The 16,261-nt window shown below is 53.8% G+C and overlaps 9 protein-coding genes across 9 annotated transcripts; 5 read left to right on the top strand and 4 right to left on the bottom strand.

The window, feature by feature from the left end:
• Positions 1 to 730: 730 nt before the first annotated feature.
• On the top strand, positions 731 to 1,516 carry MYCGRDRAFT_47666 (putative Syn8 snare; the record flags this gene model as incomplete). Its single annotated transcript, XM_003849582.1, has 1 exon — positions 731 to 1,516. The coding sequence occupies one exon, from the start codon at positions 731 to 733 to the stop codon at positions 1,514 to 1,516; it is 786 nt and encodes a 261-aa protein (XP_003849630.1).
• A 701-nt stretch (positions 1,517 to 2,217) lies between these two features.
• MYCGRDRAFT_95879 (uncharacterized protein) lies at positions 2,218 to 3,050 on the bottom strand (the record flags this gene model as incomplete). The annotated part of the gene is made up of 2 exons (XM_003849441.1): positions 2,218 to 2,726; positions 2,795 to 3,050. The coding sequence occupies 2 exons, from the start codon at positions 3,048 to 3,050 to the stop codon at positions 2,218 to 2,220; spliced, it is 765 nt and encodes a 254-aa protein (XP_003849489.1).
• Positions 3,051 to 3,753: 703 nt separating this feature from the next.
• Positions 3,754 to 5,037, top strand: MYCGRDRAFT_75791 (uncharacterized protein; the record flags this gene model as incomplete). The annotated part of the gene is made up of 1 exon (XM_003849583.1): positions 3,754 to 5,037. One exon carries the CDS (start codon positions 3,754 to 3,756, stop codon positions 5,035 to 5,037), a length of 1,284 nt encoding a protein of 427 aa, XP_003849631.1.
• A 213-nt stretch (positions 5,038 to 5,250) lies between these two features.
• Positions 5,251 to 6,240, bottom strand: MYCGRDRAFT_47503 (uncharacterized protein; the record flags this gene model as incomplete). Its single annotated transcript, XM_003849440.1, has 2 exons — positions 5,251 to 5,504; positions 5,601 to 6,240. 2 exons carry the CDS (start codon positions 6,238 to 6,240, stop codon positions 5,251 to 5,253), a joined length of 894 nt encoding a protein of 297 aa, XP_003849488.1.
• Positions 6,241 to 6,769: 529 nt separating this feature from the next.
• MgHetC (HET-C domain-containing protein) lies at positions 6,770 to 9,007 on the top strand (the record flags this gene model as incomplete). Its single annotated transcript, XM_003849584.1, has 3 exons — positions 6,770 to 7,425; positions 7,478 to 7,972; positions 8,052 to 9,007. Coding segments are annotated over 3 exons (1,776 nt in total), but the record flags the coding sequence as incomplete, so codon positions are not given.
• On the top strand, positions 8,989 to 9,514 carry MYCGRDRAFT_82188 (uncharacterized protein; the record flags this gene model as incomplete). The annotated part of the gene is made up of 1 exon (XM_003849585.1): positions 8,989 to 9,514. A coding segment is annotated over one exon (158 nt), but the record flags the coding sequence as incomplete, so codon positions are not given.
• Positions 9,515 to 9,868: 354 nt separating this feature from the next.
• MYCGRDRAFT_101279 (uncharacterized protein) lies at positions 9,869 to 12,334 on the bottom strand (the record flags this gene model as incomplete). Its single annotated transcript, XM_003849439.1, has 7 exons — positions 9,869 to 9,916; positions 9,973 to 10,587; positions 10,644 to 10,705; positions 10,759 to 11,174; positions 11,259 to 11,415; positions 11,496 to 11,786; positions 11,852 to 12,334. 7 exons carry the CDS (start codon positions 11,976 to 11,978, stop codon positions 9,869 to 9,871), a joined length of 1,716 nt encoding a protein of 571 aa, XP_003849487.1.
• A 238-nt stretch (positions 12,335 to 12,572) lies between these two features.
• Positions 12,573 to 13,721, bottom strand: MYCGRDRAFT_75784 (uncharacterized protein; the record flags this gene model as incomplete). The annotated part of the gene is made up of 3 exons (XM_003849438.1): positions 12,573 to 13,232; positions 13,289 to 13,448; positions 13,511 to 13,721. The coding sequence occupies 3 exons, from the start codon at positions 13,525 to 13,527 to the stop codon at positions 12,573 to 12,575; spliced, it is 837 nt and encodes a 278-aa protein (XP_003849486.1).
• Positions 13,722 to 14,133: 412 nt separating this feature from the next.
• Positions 14,134 to 14,808, top strand: MYCGRDRAFT_110841 (uncharacterized protein; the record flags this gene model as incomplete). Its single annotated transcript, XM_003849586.1, has 1 exon — positions 14,134 to 14,808. The coding sequence occupies one exon, from the start codon at positions 14,134 to 14,136 to the stop codon at positions 14,755 to 14,757; it is 624 nt and encodes a 207-aa protein (XP_003849634.1).
• Between the last annotated feature and the right edge of the window lie 1,453 nt (positions 14,809 to 16,261).

The following is a 16,261-nucleotide window of genomic DNA, read 5'->3' as shown; positions in this document are numbered from 1 at the left end:
GGAAGGTGATCTCGACATGGTGATGTGATGGCGATTTAGGCAAGTTTAGCTGCAGTTCGGTTGGTCAAGTGCCTCGTGGAGCCCCTGCAAGCGCAATCGACGAGTCGCTTGGCGTGATGATCCGGAGATGGAGGAAGTATCCAGCCGCCAGACAGGTTGGGGGCAGTAGAGTTGTGTCAGTGTCTTGGGCGGATTTGACATTGATACCAGAATAGTTTGACGGTTTCAGAATCCGTGGCTCCGCAGGGTTGAACGATGGGCGATGCTGAACTTCGAGGATGAAGGAAGTAATTCTAGCAAACAATGAATGAGCGCCGGACCAGCGGTGTACCCAGCCACGGCGGAGTGAGTTGCGTTGGACGCCTCAGCGAGGGCAGAGAACCTAGAGAACTGCTGTGGAACGTCCGCAATGTAGATGGCATCGGCCTGCGACGGGGTGATGGAGGGATTGTCAGCGAATGAAGCGACAGGGAGATGGAGAGTAAACGTGTTTCGGCATATGTATCCCTGTTGCCCTGCTCTGGGTCTGGACTGCCCCGCATCCTTCCGATCCCGATGGCGGCTCGGATCGTCGGCCGGCGGAGGATGAATGGATGGATGACTTCACATGGGGACGACATACCGAAAGGTGCCTGGATAAGGCAGCACTATTCGAAACATAGAACACACGACCGACCCGGACCCAGACCCAGACCATCCGACACAGTTCGCCAACCTCACCTCCACAGCCATGTCGACCTCAACTTCCACCCGCCAACTCCTCCTCCTCGCCGACCACCTCAAGCTCTCTCTCCTCGAACGCCAACGCGCCATCTCCCTCTCCCTCGACTCCACAAAACAAGACACCCACATCGTCCGTTCCCTCACAAATCTACACGAAGGCATCATCTCCCTCGAAGCTCAACAATCCAATTCCGCCGACCTCTCCCGCCTCCGAACACAATATGCAGATCTGTACGCTCAATACCATGGCTCCGCGCCGCCGACCTCTACCATTCAACAACCCAACGACTCCACCCTAGCACCCGACTTCGCCGCCGCACAATCGAAGCCATTATCAGCACAAAGTCGTAACAAAGGCGTACGCTTCCGCGACGATCCAGACGAGGAAGAAGACACTGTTGACATCGCCAATCGCGCCGCATTGTTCAACTCTGCCAGCGGAGGACAACCTTATCGAGACGAACCCGAAGTACCTGACCAGTCCAACCTCGACAACCAACAAATCCACGCCTATCACAAAAATGTCCTCCGTGAACAAGACGAGCAACTGGACTCATTGGGAGCGAGCATCGGACGACAACGAATGTTGGGTATACAAATGGGCAACGAACTGGACGAACAGAATGTCCTACTGGAAGACGTAGAGCAGGGCGTGGACCGACATAGTCATACGCTGGATGGCGCGCAGAGGAGGTTGGGCCGGATCGCGAGGAAAGGGAAGGATAATTGGAACTGGATCACGATCACGATTCTGATCATTATTTTGATCTTGGTGATTGTCGTATTGAAGTGAGAAGCGGACACGAGACCCGTGGCGTCGAGACACCATCGTACGACGCAGCCGAATCACCATTCAATACTGAGACATCGCCTCCGCCATGCGCTAAAGCCTTGAAACGCCAACCCCAATTCCCTTCGAGTTGGCCTCGACTACTTCCTTCCACTACACCCAAAACAACAAACACACGCTCCTCAAACATGCCGCCAAAAACTCCACAACCGCCGCAGCCCCAATCGCCCAGCTCAAACCTGACCGCGACGACCTCTTCCGTCGAGGTCCCCGACACCCGGGACCCAGATGATGAGATCAACGCATGGCCCCACAAGCAACTTGCGTCCTTCCAACGACGTGGCGCCATCAGTATGGCAAGCGGGGTTAATTCTAGCGGGAGGAGCTGGTTCAAGACACCAAAGCAGACTGAGATTGAGAGGGAGCTCAAGTCGGGTTGCTGAGAGTGGTCCGAAAGCACAAAGAATGACCATCGAGGGCGTTTTCCAGGAGGGACGGGTCCAAGTCGGGTATTTGTTGAGATTGAGGAAGAAGCGCGCTTTGTACAGCGGTCAAGCGAGGCTTTATGCGATCATGAACACCAGGAAGTGTTGTGCCAGTCAACACGCCGTGTAATGAACTTGACTGGTCTGGAGGATACGCTACGTCTAAGCTGCACGAGAAATCCCTAATGTCCGGACCAGCGGCACCCGCGACTCGTCTCCTCAAAGATCTTCCTCGCCGTCATCCTTTTTCACTTTCTTGCCTCCCTTTGGCATATGCGGCCCATCCTTCACATCACACATACAAAGCAACCCCGCCTGCTGAAAATACATCCCACCATAATTGATTCGCAACTCCTCGCCCGGACCGATATTCCTCGCCGCCTGGAACAGGATCGCATGGCGTTTCCCTACAGTAGCCGCCCTTGCTCGGACATTCGGTTTGCAGCTGGAGTTGACGAATCGCGTCCAATTCCCTGCATGCAGCGAGTCGAGTCTGCACTCGGTCGGCAGTTCGAAGGCATACAACGAGTTTGTGTTCATCGGTCGGATTTCGCCGATATACTCTTCCAGCCAGTCGCCTTTCTTGATGAACGTCTTGGCCGCTGTGAATACGCCATACCCTAGTTTGCCAGGGCCGATGATATCGATGCGTGGTTTTGTGAGCACGGTGTTGACGAAGTCGTCGTAGCACTCGTTGTTGCAAGCTTCGTCATTGCCTAGCAGTCCACCTTCGAGGTCGTTAGCAGAGCCCTCTTTGGATGTTCTGGACAATGAGGAGGAGACTTGCAATGCAGACAATCAATCTGAGGATCACTGTGACTTATGGCATCGATCGCTCGAGTCGGTGTCTTTCGTGGCTTTCCTGTTTTCTTGGACTTCTTGGACTTTTTGGATTGCCTCCCTCCTTTCGTTGTGGCCGAACGATTTTCAGCTGCTGCTGCGATCCATTCTGCTTTGTTCAATCGGATCTTGCTGATCTTCTTCACGGCGGGAACTGTGTTCCATCGCTTGGTCCTGGGATTTAATGCTCTGAACGGGTATGTTTTGGCCATCTCGGCGCCGAATGCAGACACAGGAGGGAGACAAGGGAGCTCGTTGCCATGGCTTATTGCCAGGACCTTGAGGGGGCTTGCAGTCTTTGTTCGATCGACGGAAAAGTGTAGAATGTGCCCGACGTTGAACAAAGGACGATGAATTCATTGTTGCTTGTTGTCGACTTCTGACAAGGCTGGATGTAGGAATATCGTGAGACAATCTGGGAGAAGTTGTACGAGTGGTAGCATTGGGCGCTTTTACTTCAAGTTGCGACTGTAGTGAAGACGGTCGCTCTGTTCTTGGATCGATGCAACGGAGGCTTGGCTGAACCTTGTCGAAGTGAATGACTTTGGAAGATGTCTGTAGAAAGAATTCTCAGGGAACCAGACGTTCCAATCCAAATCGCATGGAGCACGAGAATAGGCAGCAGCTTTCGTTTCTGCCCGCGAGGTTTTGCATATTATGTATACTCATCCTTCGGTGGTTTGAGTTCCTTCAACGCCTCCAACATTCGGCGCCGAACTGCCGTTTCGAGCTGCACGCATGACGATCTGAACAACACACCTGCACGATTTTTGAGCTGAAGCATGTATCCTGCGTGAGATATCGCAAAACCATCCCATATCGGCTTACCAATCCACTGATTGCTGCCTAGCTTAAGTACCTCGACCTCGACCTCCTTGAGCTTCGTGTTGTTGCATTACCCGTGCGCAATCCAAAATGTCGACCAAGAAACCCTTCCACGTAGCCATCGTTGGCGGCGGTCTCGGCGGCATAGCCCTCGCAATAGCTCTCAAACATCGCAACATTTCCTTCACCATCTACGAAGCGAAGCAATCCTTCACCGAGATCGGCGCGGGAATCAACCTTGGACCTACGGCCTCGCAGTCTCTTCGTCTTATCGAACCGTCTCTGGGCGAGAAATATATGAAACTCGCTACACCGAACCCGCCCCCAAACGAAGAGACATGGATGCTCTTTCGCTATGGCGCACCGTCGGGAGATCACAAAGACGGCGACTTGATGTTCCAGCTCAAAGCTCCTGGCACGGGCAACCTCACCTTTCACCGACAAGAACTTCTGCAATTGATGGCTACAGAGATGGGGACTGAGCATGCCAAGTTCAACAAGAAGTTTTCGTCGTATGAGCAAAATGAGGACGGGGTGACGATAAGGTTTGCGGGTGGGAGTGAGGAGACTGCGAGTCTGCTCATAGGTTGCGATGGCATTCATTCGAGGGTGAGGACCGCGATGTTTGGCGAGAACAACGCCGTCAGCAGTCCGCACTTCAGCCATGCAGGCCTGTACAGAAAAGTGGTCCCGATGGAGCAAGCCATCGAGGCGATTGGAGAATCCGCGCGTGTGAGCCAGATCGTCCATGGTCCTGGAGGTTATCTCATCACGTATCCAGTGAGCGGCGGGAAGATGATGAATTGTGGAGCGTGGCAGTTGGTCCCAGAGCAATGGCCAATCGATGAGTGGCTCCTACCTGGTCAAAAGTCTAGATTCGAAGAGGGCTTCAAAGATTGGGGAGAGCGGTCCAAGAAGATTCTGGCATTGTTTGATGCGGATCCGGCTCTTTGGGGCTCGTTTCAACATATTCAACAGCCAAAGTCGTTCTACGATGGTCGAGTCCTGCTGATTGGAGATGGTGCTCATGGAATGCCACCGCATCAAGGATCGGGCGCCGGTCAAGCGGTAGAGGATGCGTATGTGCTGTCCGAAGTGCTGTCCGTGATGCAGGAGAGAGGGCCTTCTTCAGAAGTTGTCAAGGCTGGTATGCAGGCATTTGAAGCTGTGAGGAAGCCACGGTCTGCTGAAGTTCATCGTCTGAGCTCTATTACTGGACCTCGCTTCTGCGAGGTCTACGACCAAAAGCTTGAAGGCCAGGAACTGGACGATTGGATCTGTTTGACCAAGAAAAGGCTGCGATCGATCTGGAGTGTCGACATGGCTGGAGAGGCTGAGAAGGCAAGGGAAGAGCTGTCTCGTGCCTTGGGCTGATTCGGGCATCAACCCGGAAGTCCCATTGTACAATTTTTCGGCCGTCTATCGTTCAAGAAAGGCTCGCGAAGATGGCGTGCACGTCATCCTCCTTAAACCAACACAATTCCGCCCTGCTCAGCGATCATTTCCTCAATCAGTCGTCCTCTTCCATAGAGCCCAGGATCCCGGCTACTCCATGTATACCGCAAGCTCTCGCCAAATGATTGCACATCACTTATTCAAGAGCCCGCCACCTGCCATCCCAGCGTCCTTGACAAACTTCGTGATCGCCTCCTTGCAAGTCCGCTCACTGTAGCTTTCCCAAACTTCATACAAGCTGACCAATTCCTGAGTGGCATCAACGATGGAGTTCATGTCGACCTTGCTCTCCGCCAGCCAGTCGACGAGTTTGCTCAGCTTTGGTCCTGCCTGCTTAAGGCCGCTGAAGCCGCCCAGGAAGGCTTGTTGTGCGGCATTCCCCGATACTGATGGAGAAAAGCTGGGCATGGAGGAAGACAAAGGCGAAATCATGCCCGAGCTGAGCTGAACGGGCGAGCCTTGTGTCGAATGAGCTTGCAGACCCGGGGGCTGGCCTGAGGGTCGGAGGACGACAGCGAGGAAGACAGCTGTAATGGCGATGATATGCGGGGCATAGAGAAGTGGAAGGTCTGTATTGTAGCTGTCGTTGAGGATCGAGTGGGCCAGCTGCGTCTCTTCGCTGCTGAGTCCAAATATGGGACCGAGTTCAGATAACGATCTGTACGGGTGATGACAGATGAGTCGAGAGGACAGGGTTGAGATGAGAGCAAACTCGCATTCGCCGATCTTGCTAGTCTCCGTCACGCCTAGCTCAGGCCATTGACGAGCAGCTTCGCCGAGCATCAGACGGATATGCTGAGGGCATTCTTCCATCTTGCATGCCAAGTATACAGCCGTGGCCATGATCAGATATGGATTAGTCTTTCGCATTTCGACCCGCAAGTAGAATCTCTTGATGTAGATTTGAGCTGTGGCCAATGCTTGCTGGCGTAGACTCATCCTCCGGGCGAGTTTGACGAGCTGTTGCTGAATGTATATATTCATCAAGCGGCGGTCCGGTAAAGTGTATCGGTTGTGCAGTGGCTGGTTGGTCTTCTCCAGATCCTTCCGTAGGTCAGAGAGTTCTGCTTTGGCGAACGTCCAGAATTTGGCCTGGGTGGAGTCCCAGTAGTTGGCCGCCATGATAGTTCCGAGGGGCAAACAAATTCTCAAAATGGTATTACGCTGCCATGTTCGGTCGTGGTCGATGCAAGAGCAGCTGCGGATTCAAGCAATCTGTCGCTTCCCATCGCTCAAAGCCGAGAAGCGGCAAAGGCAGTCGTTGTATACAAAGGGATCAGGTAACGATGCATGCTGGGTCCAATCTGATCATAGCACGACTCTCAGTTGGCTGTCAGCGCAGGACGTTCTGACTGAAACGAATATCGGCTCCTACGATAGCAACATGTTAGTATGTACTGCCGCTTGCTGTAGCGGTAAACTAGCTCTTACACTCCATCGGAGGATTACGCATTCATCAGGCGCCCTTTGATGCTCAAGATCCACACAAAACTGTGCGATCGATAGGTAATTGGAGAAGACGGTATTGGTTGACGAGGACAGCTTGGACAGCATTTCATGCCTCAGGCTCACCACTGCTTATGTAATGCTGGCTTACTAAGGGCCAGGTATGACTTCATGTGGATTCAATCATTCACCAACATTTGTCGTCGGAAGTTCTGATAGCTAGATTGTCGGCAGGGACAGCAGACAACACTGGAGCATCCAAACTTGGCTATCATCTTCGCCGCCCTGAAGCATCGAATCTGTACCATCGTCTGCCGCTGGAGATAGCATTCGAACGGACTGCTCCAAAGCCGACTCAAAACAGCGAACACTTGAACAGCTCAGCCACACAGCTGATTCAGCGCTTCAGCTGGCCACGACCTGCACGACCGACTGCGGACAAGACGAGTCCTACATAAGTCAGCGTCTCGAAGCAACTGTCATTTCAACGACAGCCTTCACCGGTTTTTCACAACTCCGCGCGACGACTTTCGACGATGGGATCCACCACTCTGCTAGTGTTCTGCCTGGTCGGACTTGTGCTCTTCGCATCGCCAGTGGCAGCGTTCGGAGCAGGCAACATCGCCTCGATCTCCAACGTAGAAGGGCACAACTGGCGCCATGGAGATATCGAAGATCTTCTCACGACCGTCGCCTTCATCCGCGGTCACAAATGGACAAGCATGATGGTCAAACGTGCATATTTTGGCAATTGGCTGCGTGACTATTCGCAAGCGGTAGATGTCGGCACACTGAAAGGCGTGCCAGCGGACACAATCCGTGTTCTAGTCTGGATCTTGGCTTTTATGTCCTTCGGATATGGTGGGCATACTAAATGATCGCTCATATGAACGCAACAGCTGACGAATCGTAGCCACTGAAGAGTTCGAAGTTACAGCTCAACGCCTTGGTGTGTACCGTCCCGAAGAACACATCGATAACCCAAAGGATTACGCGGATAATATCGATGCTCGACAACTTGACCCAAGGCTTAGAGGACCTGTGCAGCCAATTGAGCTAGCAATCGATCCGAACACTGGGATGAAGAACTACATCGCGAACGAAAATCTTGGTATTGCAACATCTCTCGGCTACATCAAGTGGAGTTTTGCACGTAGCATTCACTTTGGCAGAGAGTACACGAGCGGCGCGCGGAAGGGGCGCGAGGAGGACCTTTGCGAAGCTCTTCGATGTCTCGGCCAGGGCCTCCACTGTGTCGAGGATTTTGGCGCTCACACAAACTATACAGAGCTTGCCCTGCGCGAAATGGGCATGCACAATGTCTTTCCTCATGTTGGCGCCCAGTCCATGGTCAACCTCCGTGGAAAACAGGTCTTCCCGCTGGTGACGGGTACCTTTGGAGGTGTCGGTAAGTTCTTGGCCGAGACGAGGCCTGCAGCGTCGCCCGAGACCGTTTCCTGTGCAGCCATCGCTAATACTTACTTCAGACTTCCTTCACTCTGTTCTCGGCGAAGCCAGCGATACCATGATCTCTACCGAAGTGAACGACTCTGAAGTCGATCAGCTCAACGCAGCTCTTGGCCAGGCCTCAGCCACTTCGAAGAGGAGTGGTGGAGACCCAGCTTCTGCAGCATCCCCGCTGACGGAACTACTGGCGAAGATTCCGGGCACCGGCTCCTTGATCCAGGAGGCGGTCGATTTGCAGGCCGCATCTGATCGCCAGGCCGCAGATAATGAGCGTTCTGGTGGTGGTAACCGCGGGATGGACGACTACTCCTACGACAACGACTACAGCGGCTCTCGTGCTGCGGCTCCCGGACAGACTACGTTCTCTGCGCCTCCGACCATCGACGCAGCTGCCGTCATCGCTAAGATCTATCCCATCCTCTCCTTCCGCGACAAGGTCGTCCGCCAGATATCAGCGATCATCTCCAAAATCCCTGGTCTTGAGAAGATGATTGACACCATCACCGAAAAGGTTACTCTGTTCGTCATGGGTTTGCTCGCTCCCTTCATCAAGCCTATTATCGCCTCCGCTTCCAATGCCCTCAAGCAGGGTTCCGGCGTAGTCATCGATTCCTCGGCAAATCAGCAATTCTTGGTATGGACAGACCCCACGTCTTCCGATCCTACCCACAGTATGCTCTCAAAAGACCACTTCAGCAACGTCCTCAACGGTCCCGCCGGTCAACTCGCCGCCGAGATTTTACAATACGTCGCGCCTCGCGTCATCTACGGCTGGGAGCACCCAGAAGTACCGGAGAGCGAGATCCTCGACGACATTGGCCGAGTCTTCCACCATCCCGCCGCGCGCGACCAAAACGTCGAGATCCACCGCAAAATGTTCAACGTTGTCGAAGCATGGGTGCAAAAGCGGCCCGATCGCGGCTCGAAATTGAACGACATCCTATCCTCCGAGAGCGTCAAGGCGGGCAAGAATCATCAAGTGGCCAACATCCAGTCCAGTCTGTCCGGCGTGCAGCACCTTGCCCAACAGCACGGTGTGAACTTCGGTACAGGGACAGGTAGCCACAGCGCGACCAAAGGCGGCGTATTTGACATGTTGGCTAGCCGAAGAGAATTGGGTCCTCTGGATGCTGAGGGTGCGTACCCGCAGCAGAAACCTGTGGCGCAATACGATGCTGGCAACGCGACGTACCCAGCTACGTATCAGCAGGGCTATGAGGCTCCTTGGCAGCCACAACAGCAGCAGCCGCCGCCTCAGCAAGGCTATGGCGGTGATGACCAGCAGCAAGGCGGATATCAGCAGGGTGGCTACCAGCAGGGCAGCGCGGGCGGATACGGCGGTGGGTATGATCAGAACCAGCAGGGTTACGGACAGCAAGGCTACGGACACCAAGGATACAACCAGTACTAGTCGACCTCGGAGTGACGAAGGGGCATGGACAGTGACGAGACCAACGACTTGCAGAACCTCAGTTGTCACAGCAGCCGATAGTCGGCGAGTACGAATAGAAATTGACGAAAAAGTTTTGTGAGTTTTAATGCAGCTCGACCCGAGATTCACGATGCAGTCGCCGTAAAGATGAAGTTTTGGCATTCGAAAGGGTATCTATCACAGGTGTGCTCTGTCCCGCTGCGGATGTGCATCCTGTGTGACTGTTCACACGCTGCCTTGCGCTCTCAGATCCAAAATGCAGAATTCCTCCGCCTCTTCCGTTCCTCTACAGCCGCTATTGATTCAATGCGACTGACCTGGCCGCACCTCTCTCCAAATGCCCGACTGGAAGACTTGATGCGTCTTCGAGCTTGTGTAGGCTAACAGTCTCTCCACGCAGTATGCTCACTGCAAATGCAACGCCTTCTTGGTGTTCTCGTAGACGACATAAGTCTAGTCGAAACTGTTAGCAAATGTTCGACTCCATCTCGCACTTTCAGATTACTCACGATTGACACCGCCGGCACGACCTTGAACAAGTTCGGAGTCAACCCCTTGAACAGTCCTCTCACACCCTCTCCTTTCAAAGTCTGCCTCGTAACATCTCCAATGCCGGTATACGTCCTCGGATGTCCAACGGTCCCCTGACTCTGCAACCTCGTACGCAGCAGATTGATGGGATAGACCGCACTGGCGCCAATAGCTCCACTGAAACCGCCCATGAGCGCCAGGTAAAAGTTGCCCGGCAACGCATCTTCATCGTGCTTGACATTCGGATGCAAGCGGCGATTCCGCGCGATCAGCTTCTTCTTCAGCGTCTCGAACACACTAAGATCGATAGCCGCGTAGGGAAACATGCCGATCAGCCCCATAGGCAGACCGCGATAGAAGGCTTGGATGCCGCCTTTGTTCCAGAGCTTGCGGGCGGTGGAGAAGATGAGTCTGTTGCCGTGCTCGCCGCCCGCGACGGTTTCGCACTGCATTTGGAATTTGAGCGTGTCGAGAGGATAGACGGCCGCTTGTGCTATCATGCCGGCTGTTCCTCCTGCTGCAAACATGGAAGCAGAAGCGATGCGCTTCGGATCGCCGTGGCCTTCTAGATTCGCGATTGCTCGTTTTGAAGCCTGGGAGGAGAATGTCAGAAAGATGCGCATGTCGAGCAACGAAACGCTAGACTGACCTCGTACGCGCCGAATTTGACCGATGATTCTGGCATGACTTTGATGACATTGAGGCCATTTCCTGGAAACCTGATTTAGTACTTGACAACAGGAGTGCGTCTTTCCACGACTCACCAGCGAACAGACTGCGCATGCCGCCTGCTGCCCACAGATCTTTGCAAGCAATCCACAACGTCCTGGCACCATGTTTTGCTGCCGCCGTTGCATTCCCATGCTTCACCGCTTTTACAGCCTCATCTGCAGGCCCGGTCTGTGCGATCAAATACACCTTAAGCCTGTCGAGAGGCGCGGTCGCGGTTCTGGAGGTGATACCACTCAGGCCTCCAGCGAGGAAGTAGCCTATATGCGGCACGAAATCCATTAGCTTTACCTCCTTCTTGGCTTTGCCCTGCTGCAGCTGCTGTCCGTCCGGCGCCAATTCCCCAGACTCATCCCTTTTCCGGCGGGCGGGCTTCAGTGGAATGTATGGGTCGTCTCCGATCGCGTTGTCGTCGTCTTCGTCGGGAATATGTAATTGTGGCTTGTTCTGACTTCCGTCCCACATAGGGACCGGTCCGTTGGACGTGGTCGTTGCGGCTCCGGGTGGCTTGACGAGCTGGGTGATGGCGCCGAACAGCGCGTTGTTGAGGAAATGTAGAATCGTACCTAACCCTTGAATTGCCTCGTCGCTCAATTGTACGTCTCCTTCGGATGTGAGTTTCGAAGTGGATTGGTAGTAAGAGAAGACGGCCTTGAGGCCAGGGGAGTTGGTGGGTATGAAAAGGAGGAAATCTGCAAGAAAATCAAATCAGCCAATGTCCTTGCCGCAAGCAAGTCCTCAAAGTCCTCGACGAAGTGTGGGTTCTGCCTACCGCGCCATTCGCTGAAGTCAATGGTGCCATCACGATCCTTGTCAATGTAGTTGAAGAAGCGGTCCAGCCTTGCGTTCGATACAGCCACACCAGCTCGCTCGAATGCCATTGACAGTTCAGCCTTGTCCAGCTTCCCACTATGGTCGCGATCGATCGACTGGAACAATTGCCAGAGCTCCTTCTCCGTCTGTGTACAGAATCGGCTGAATTCCTCAAAAGTGATGTGGCCGTCGTGATCGATGTCACAGGCGCGCAGCATGTCCTTGATCAGAGCGTCGGCATCCTTCAAAGCTGTTGTGATTTGTATCAGCACTACACTTGTATCCATGTTGAAACGATTCTTCTTCGTCACTCACGATGGTTCATCCCATCCAACCCTCTCTTCAAATCAGCATAGTCCAGCGTGCCATTTTTCCGGGTGTCCAGCTTCCGCCATAACTGGCTCAGCCTCGCATCCCTCTGAGCCTGGCTTTCACCATCCATAGCCGCCAATCGCAAAGGCAATGGTGCTAGCTCGCCTTCATTGCGGGTATCCGGAAGAGTGCCCGACTGGGGTGATGGTGGCTGCACGTCGTATTGTTTTAGCGAGACTATCGCAAAGAATCGATGGTTGCCGCTTGGGGAGGTGTAGTATAGAGTTCAGGATATCGTCGCGGTCGCTGTGGGAGGTAGTTTTCGCAGTAATCGGCAGAGAGGGGGACGTGGAGCTCTCGAGAGGACACCGGCGTCGGGATAGGTGTAGGTAGGGATTGGAGGAGGTGAGGTCGACTATCCTATATCATCGCCGAGTGCTGTTGCAGGTGGAGTGGAGAGTAAGACAATAGTTCACGCGCAGGAAAGATGGCAGAGAAAGATGTGTTGGTACAAGGCGAAGCGGAAGCTCTCCACGCGATTCGCTTCTTCGCCGAGCCTTCCACAGATGCTGACTTATGACGTCGAATTCTATTGGGTGAGGTTTCTCCCTTTCATTCTTCGCACAGGGGCATTTGGAGGAATAACTATTGCTGGAACTTCTGCAACACATCGATATGTACTGGATACTGCATGGATATATACACTCCAGAGCATTGAATCCCCTCACAACTTCTCACCATCCTTGACTTGCAGTCCATAGTCCGCGTACGGGAATCCCTCCAAGGAGGAGTACAGCCTCGCCCACCCATCTCCAATTGCTCCTGGCGCTGGCATCTTCTCCCCTGATTCTTTCATCTCCCCAGTCAGACCAGCCAGAACTTCCTCCTCCCGACCCTTATACTCGTTCAGCAAGCCCGGATGAGGACACCAAACAACTTGCATGCCAGCTCTCCGTCCACTCTCCACGCCGGGTACACTATCCTCGAACACAAGACACTCCGCCGGCGCAATCTCCTTCTTGCCCTCCCGTCTCAGCCTCGCGTTGATAGTCTCCAATGCCAACAGGTAGATATCCGGCGCAGGCTTGCCTCGGCCAGCAGGTATCCGCTCATCGTCGCCCAGCACGCGATGCTCCTGCTCGAATACGTCGAATAGCTCCGCCATGTGTCCCGTCTTCAACTCGAAATTGCCTTTGTGCGAGCTCGTTGCTAGTGCGATCGATACTGGTGGGTCGGTTCTTCTCGCCAGCGTTGAGAGTAACTCTGGTACACCGGGCAAAGGTTTGCAGGTCGGGAAGTGTTTGCGTTGCGATTCGTTGACTTGAGCCATGTATTCTTCACGCTGAACAGGCAGCTGTGCCCAGTCCTGAAAGATCTTTCCAGCCTATGCGTACAGTTTCATGAGCATTGGCTTCGATCGAGTGTGCTGCGCAAACGTACTGAGGGTCCTGGTCTGCCTTGCATCTGTGCCTTGATATGCCATGGCAATTCAGGCTTCCCGTATCTCTTCAGCACCTCGTTTGTGCAGATCGTGTACTTGTCTTCGCTGTCGATGAGGAGGCCGTCCATGTCGAATAGACAGGCTCTGATCGCGGGAAGACTGCGGACCTGCTCATCAGTTCTGTGAGCAGTGCAAGGCTTCATGTGAGAGGTTTCACGTACTCTTTGGAGGGCGCCATGATGAGGTGCAACGGCGGACTTCTTGATCTCGATGCAGTCTTGAAGAACAATTGCAAGCAGCAAGGATTGGATTCGGTCTAAAAGAATGACGAGGGAAAGGGCGGGGTGATCGAATGTGGATGTGGGGTTCTTTCACATGGCTCTTCTCGAGGTTGGTAAAAGCAATGTACGATCAGAAGAATGCACTCATGCTCCGGATCAGAATCACTGGATCGCATGATTTCGAGCGAGGACGAGAATGTCACACACTAGAATGTGGGACTTTCGCAATGTATAAAACATGTAGGCTTCCATTCGGCAGATCTAGGTGCCGCCCTGAATGCTCATCAGAGAGTGTTCGGGCCACTGACAGTTTTCTCGGTAACATCCAAGTAATGCAGTGAGTATGCTGTGGAAGGTGCACCTTGCTTGCAGGCAGGTTCACGAAGACCGCATCCTGCGATGTTGTGTTCCTTGGAGAGTTGACTTCCTCGAGAAAGTGGGATCCGGATAGGGCACAAAAATGCACGGACCATGCAAGTGAACTTCACCTCTGCTCTCACTCTCACACTTGCGCTGTTCCGGTTCACAATATCAATCTCTACACTGCTCGATCGCTGCTTGAAATGACAGTATCATCCTATGACCTACCCACTGAGATCTGGCTTTCGATCCTGCGGCATGTCGACTCACAATCACTCTTCCGAACCGTCCGACTCGTAGATCGCCGCTCCAGGTCCTGCGCCGACGACATCTTCCGCAATGAGATTCTTCCCGACTTCCAGATAAGCCTGAATGTACTACTCGAGAGTGAATATCCCTTGCGACCAGGCGGAGATGTACAGCTCGTGTTCGGCTTCCGCCAGGTCACGCAGTGGGAAGACGATGGAACCGAGGTTGCCCAGTATACTGTCATCAGATCCGATCCTGAGGTGCGGAAGCAGAGGGCACTTGCTAGATGGAAAGGGCGTGCTGAACCAGTGGCTGCCCGGGATCCGCTCATGCTGCGAGTCACTCTGCCGCCGCAATTCCTGGTGAACATGCAAGGCCGAGCATGGCAGGATTGTGTCTGTCCGAGCAGCGATACGACCACAGGAAGATACGACAAGCTTGATTGGAAGGAAAGAGATGAGCTCCTTCAGCTGGACTGGCGGAAGTTTATGGCAACATACTTGAGGAAGACGTCGGCGTTGGAGAAGATTGCGGACCAGAGGAGACAGACCATTGGTTCCCGATTCCCGATGTACTGATGAGCGTGGAGTTCTTGAGAGTCCGCAAAGATTTGCTTGGTCCTAGAGGCCAGAGCTGCTGTTGCTGGCGGTAAGTATGCATGTCTGGCATTGTTGCTGATCCGAGGTCCGGACGAGATAGGATGAGCCCAGTCCTATGGACGGAGGCGCGGCGCTTCTGACATGTCGTCTGCTCCAGCAATGTCATATGCCACGGGGAATGCTCCTTGCGACATCGGTCTCCTGCCGCAGGATACAAGCAATGCGCCGCAGCGGTGTTGAAGTTCAGTCCACAGCGACGACGACGACACCGCGCACGAAGCCTCCGACCCCGCCGACCGCCCGGACATCCCGCTCCTGCGTTGCCAAGGCAGAACTTCGGCGCCAGCTTGTGGTTGACCTTTATAAAGGAGAATTTCTGGCGACCAATCAGCAGCTAGCTGTGTGTGAATACTCCAAATGGTTTAGACCACAGATAGCAAGTAAGGCCCCAGGGGGGACCAACAATGTTCCTGTGGAATTACGTTAAGAGCGCCGACCTTGAACACTTGTTGTACTGTTCGTAAAGCCCTGGACCAGCCACGAAAAGTCTGTAGCTGCCCTTTTTTTTTTGGTCTTTTTCGTTCCCGAGTTCGAGCCCCTTTTGGTTTGGATGGCGGAGCTATTGCGCATGCTTTTTGCCGGTACCACAGAGACCATTTGCTCCAGGCACATCGAGATCCTCCTTCGCGTGGGGCCACGGCCGCCGAAAGACTTCACCAGCACTGGCGCTTGCTGTGCTGTGGTCGCATGCTGCGATACCAGACTGCGCGTGTGCTCGAATCTATTGGACGACCTCAAAGGAACTCCATGTCGACAGCGCAGACACGGAGGATAACATATTCCCGAGGAAGATCTCCTACTGTTCGATCGATCGCGGATGCAATACGACTTCTGTCTCCCTCCCTCAGAGGATCGAAGCCACGTTCCCATCGCTCACTTTGTCACCACTCATTCCAGCGGGGAGGCGCTGACATCCACGCACTTGCTGGACAGAATCTCCGCGCATGTCCTAAGCGCTGCGAAATGTCCAATGATCAGGTTTCAGGGAGTGCGATCCCGACTCACGGAATCTGCTGCAATGCGGACGTCACTAGTCTTTTGTCGATGCTCCAAGCAATTAGCATGCTTACGGCCAACCATTCGATCGGCACAAAGGAAGAGGAACAGACTGGAGCATTCAAATCGTCTCACCTAGTTCATGCCACATGCTCCCCGGCATGTCCAAACAGAGTCAAGGGGCACGAGCTTTTCGTTCTCTACGCTTCACCACTATGGTGCTACCGCTAGGGCAAAGCTGTAGATAGCACGAAGTCAGAAGTCGAACAGCCACACGAATGCTAGGACCAGCGGAATCCACGACTCTGAAACGCCGGAAAGAGCAAAGAAAGCTTCGCTCAAACAGCCGAACTCTTTACAGCTTCAAAATTATCCCCCATCTCGACCAAAGCAACTCGAGTCGGTACGAATTCCGCCCATGTGATCA

Source organism: Zymoseptoria tritici, chromosome 9, assembly GCF_000219625.1.
Source record: "Zymoseptoria tritici IPO323 chromosome 9, whole genome shotgun sequence".
NCBI classification, from domain to species: domain Eukaryota; kingdom Fungi; phylum Ascomycota; class Dothideomycetes; order Mycosphaerellales; family Mycosphaerellaceae; genus Zymoseptoria; species Zymoseptoria tritici.
The sequence above is the reverse complement of the archived record's forward strand: the minus strand, read 5'-3'. Positions and strand labels throughout refer to the sequence as shown.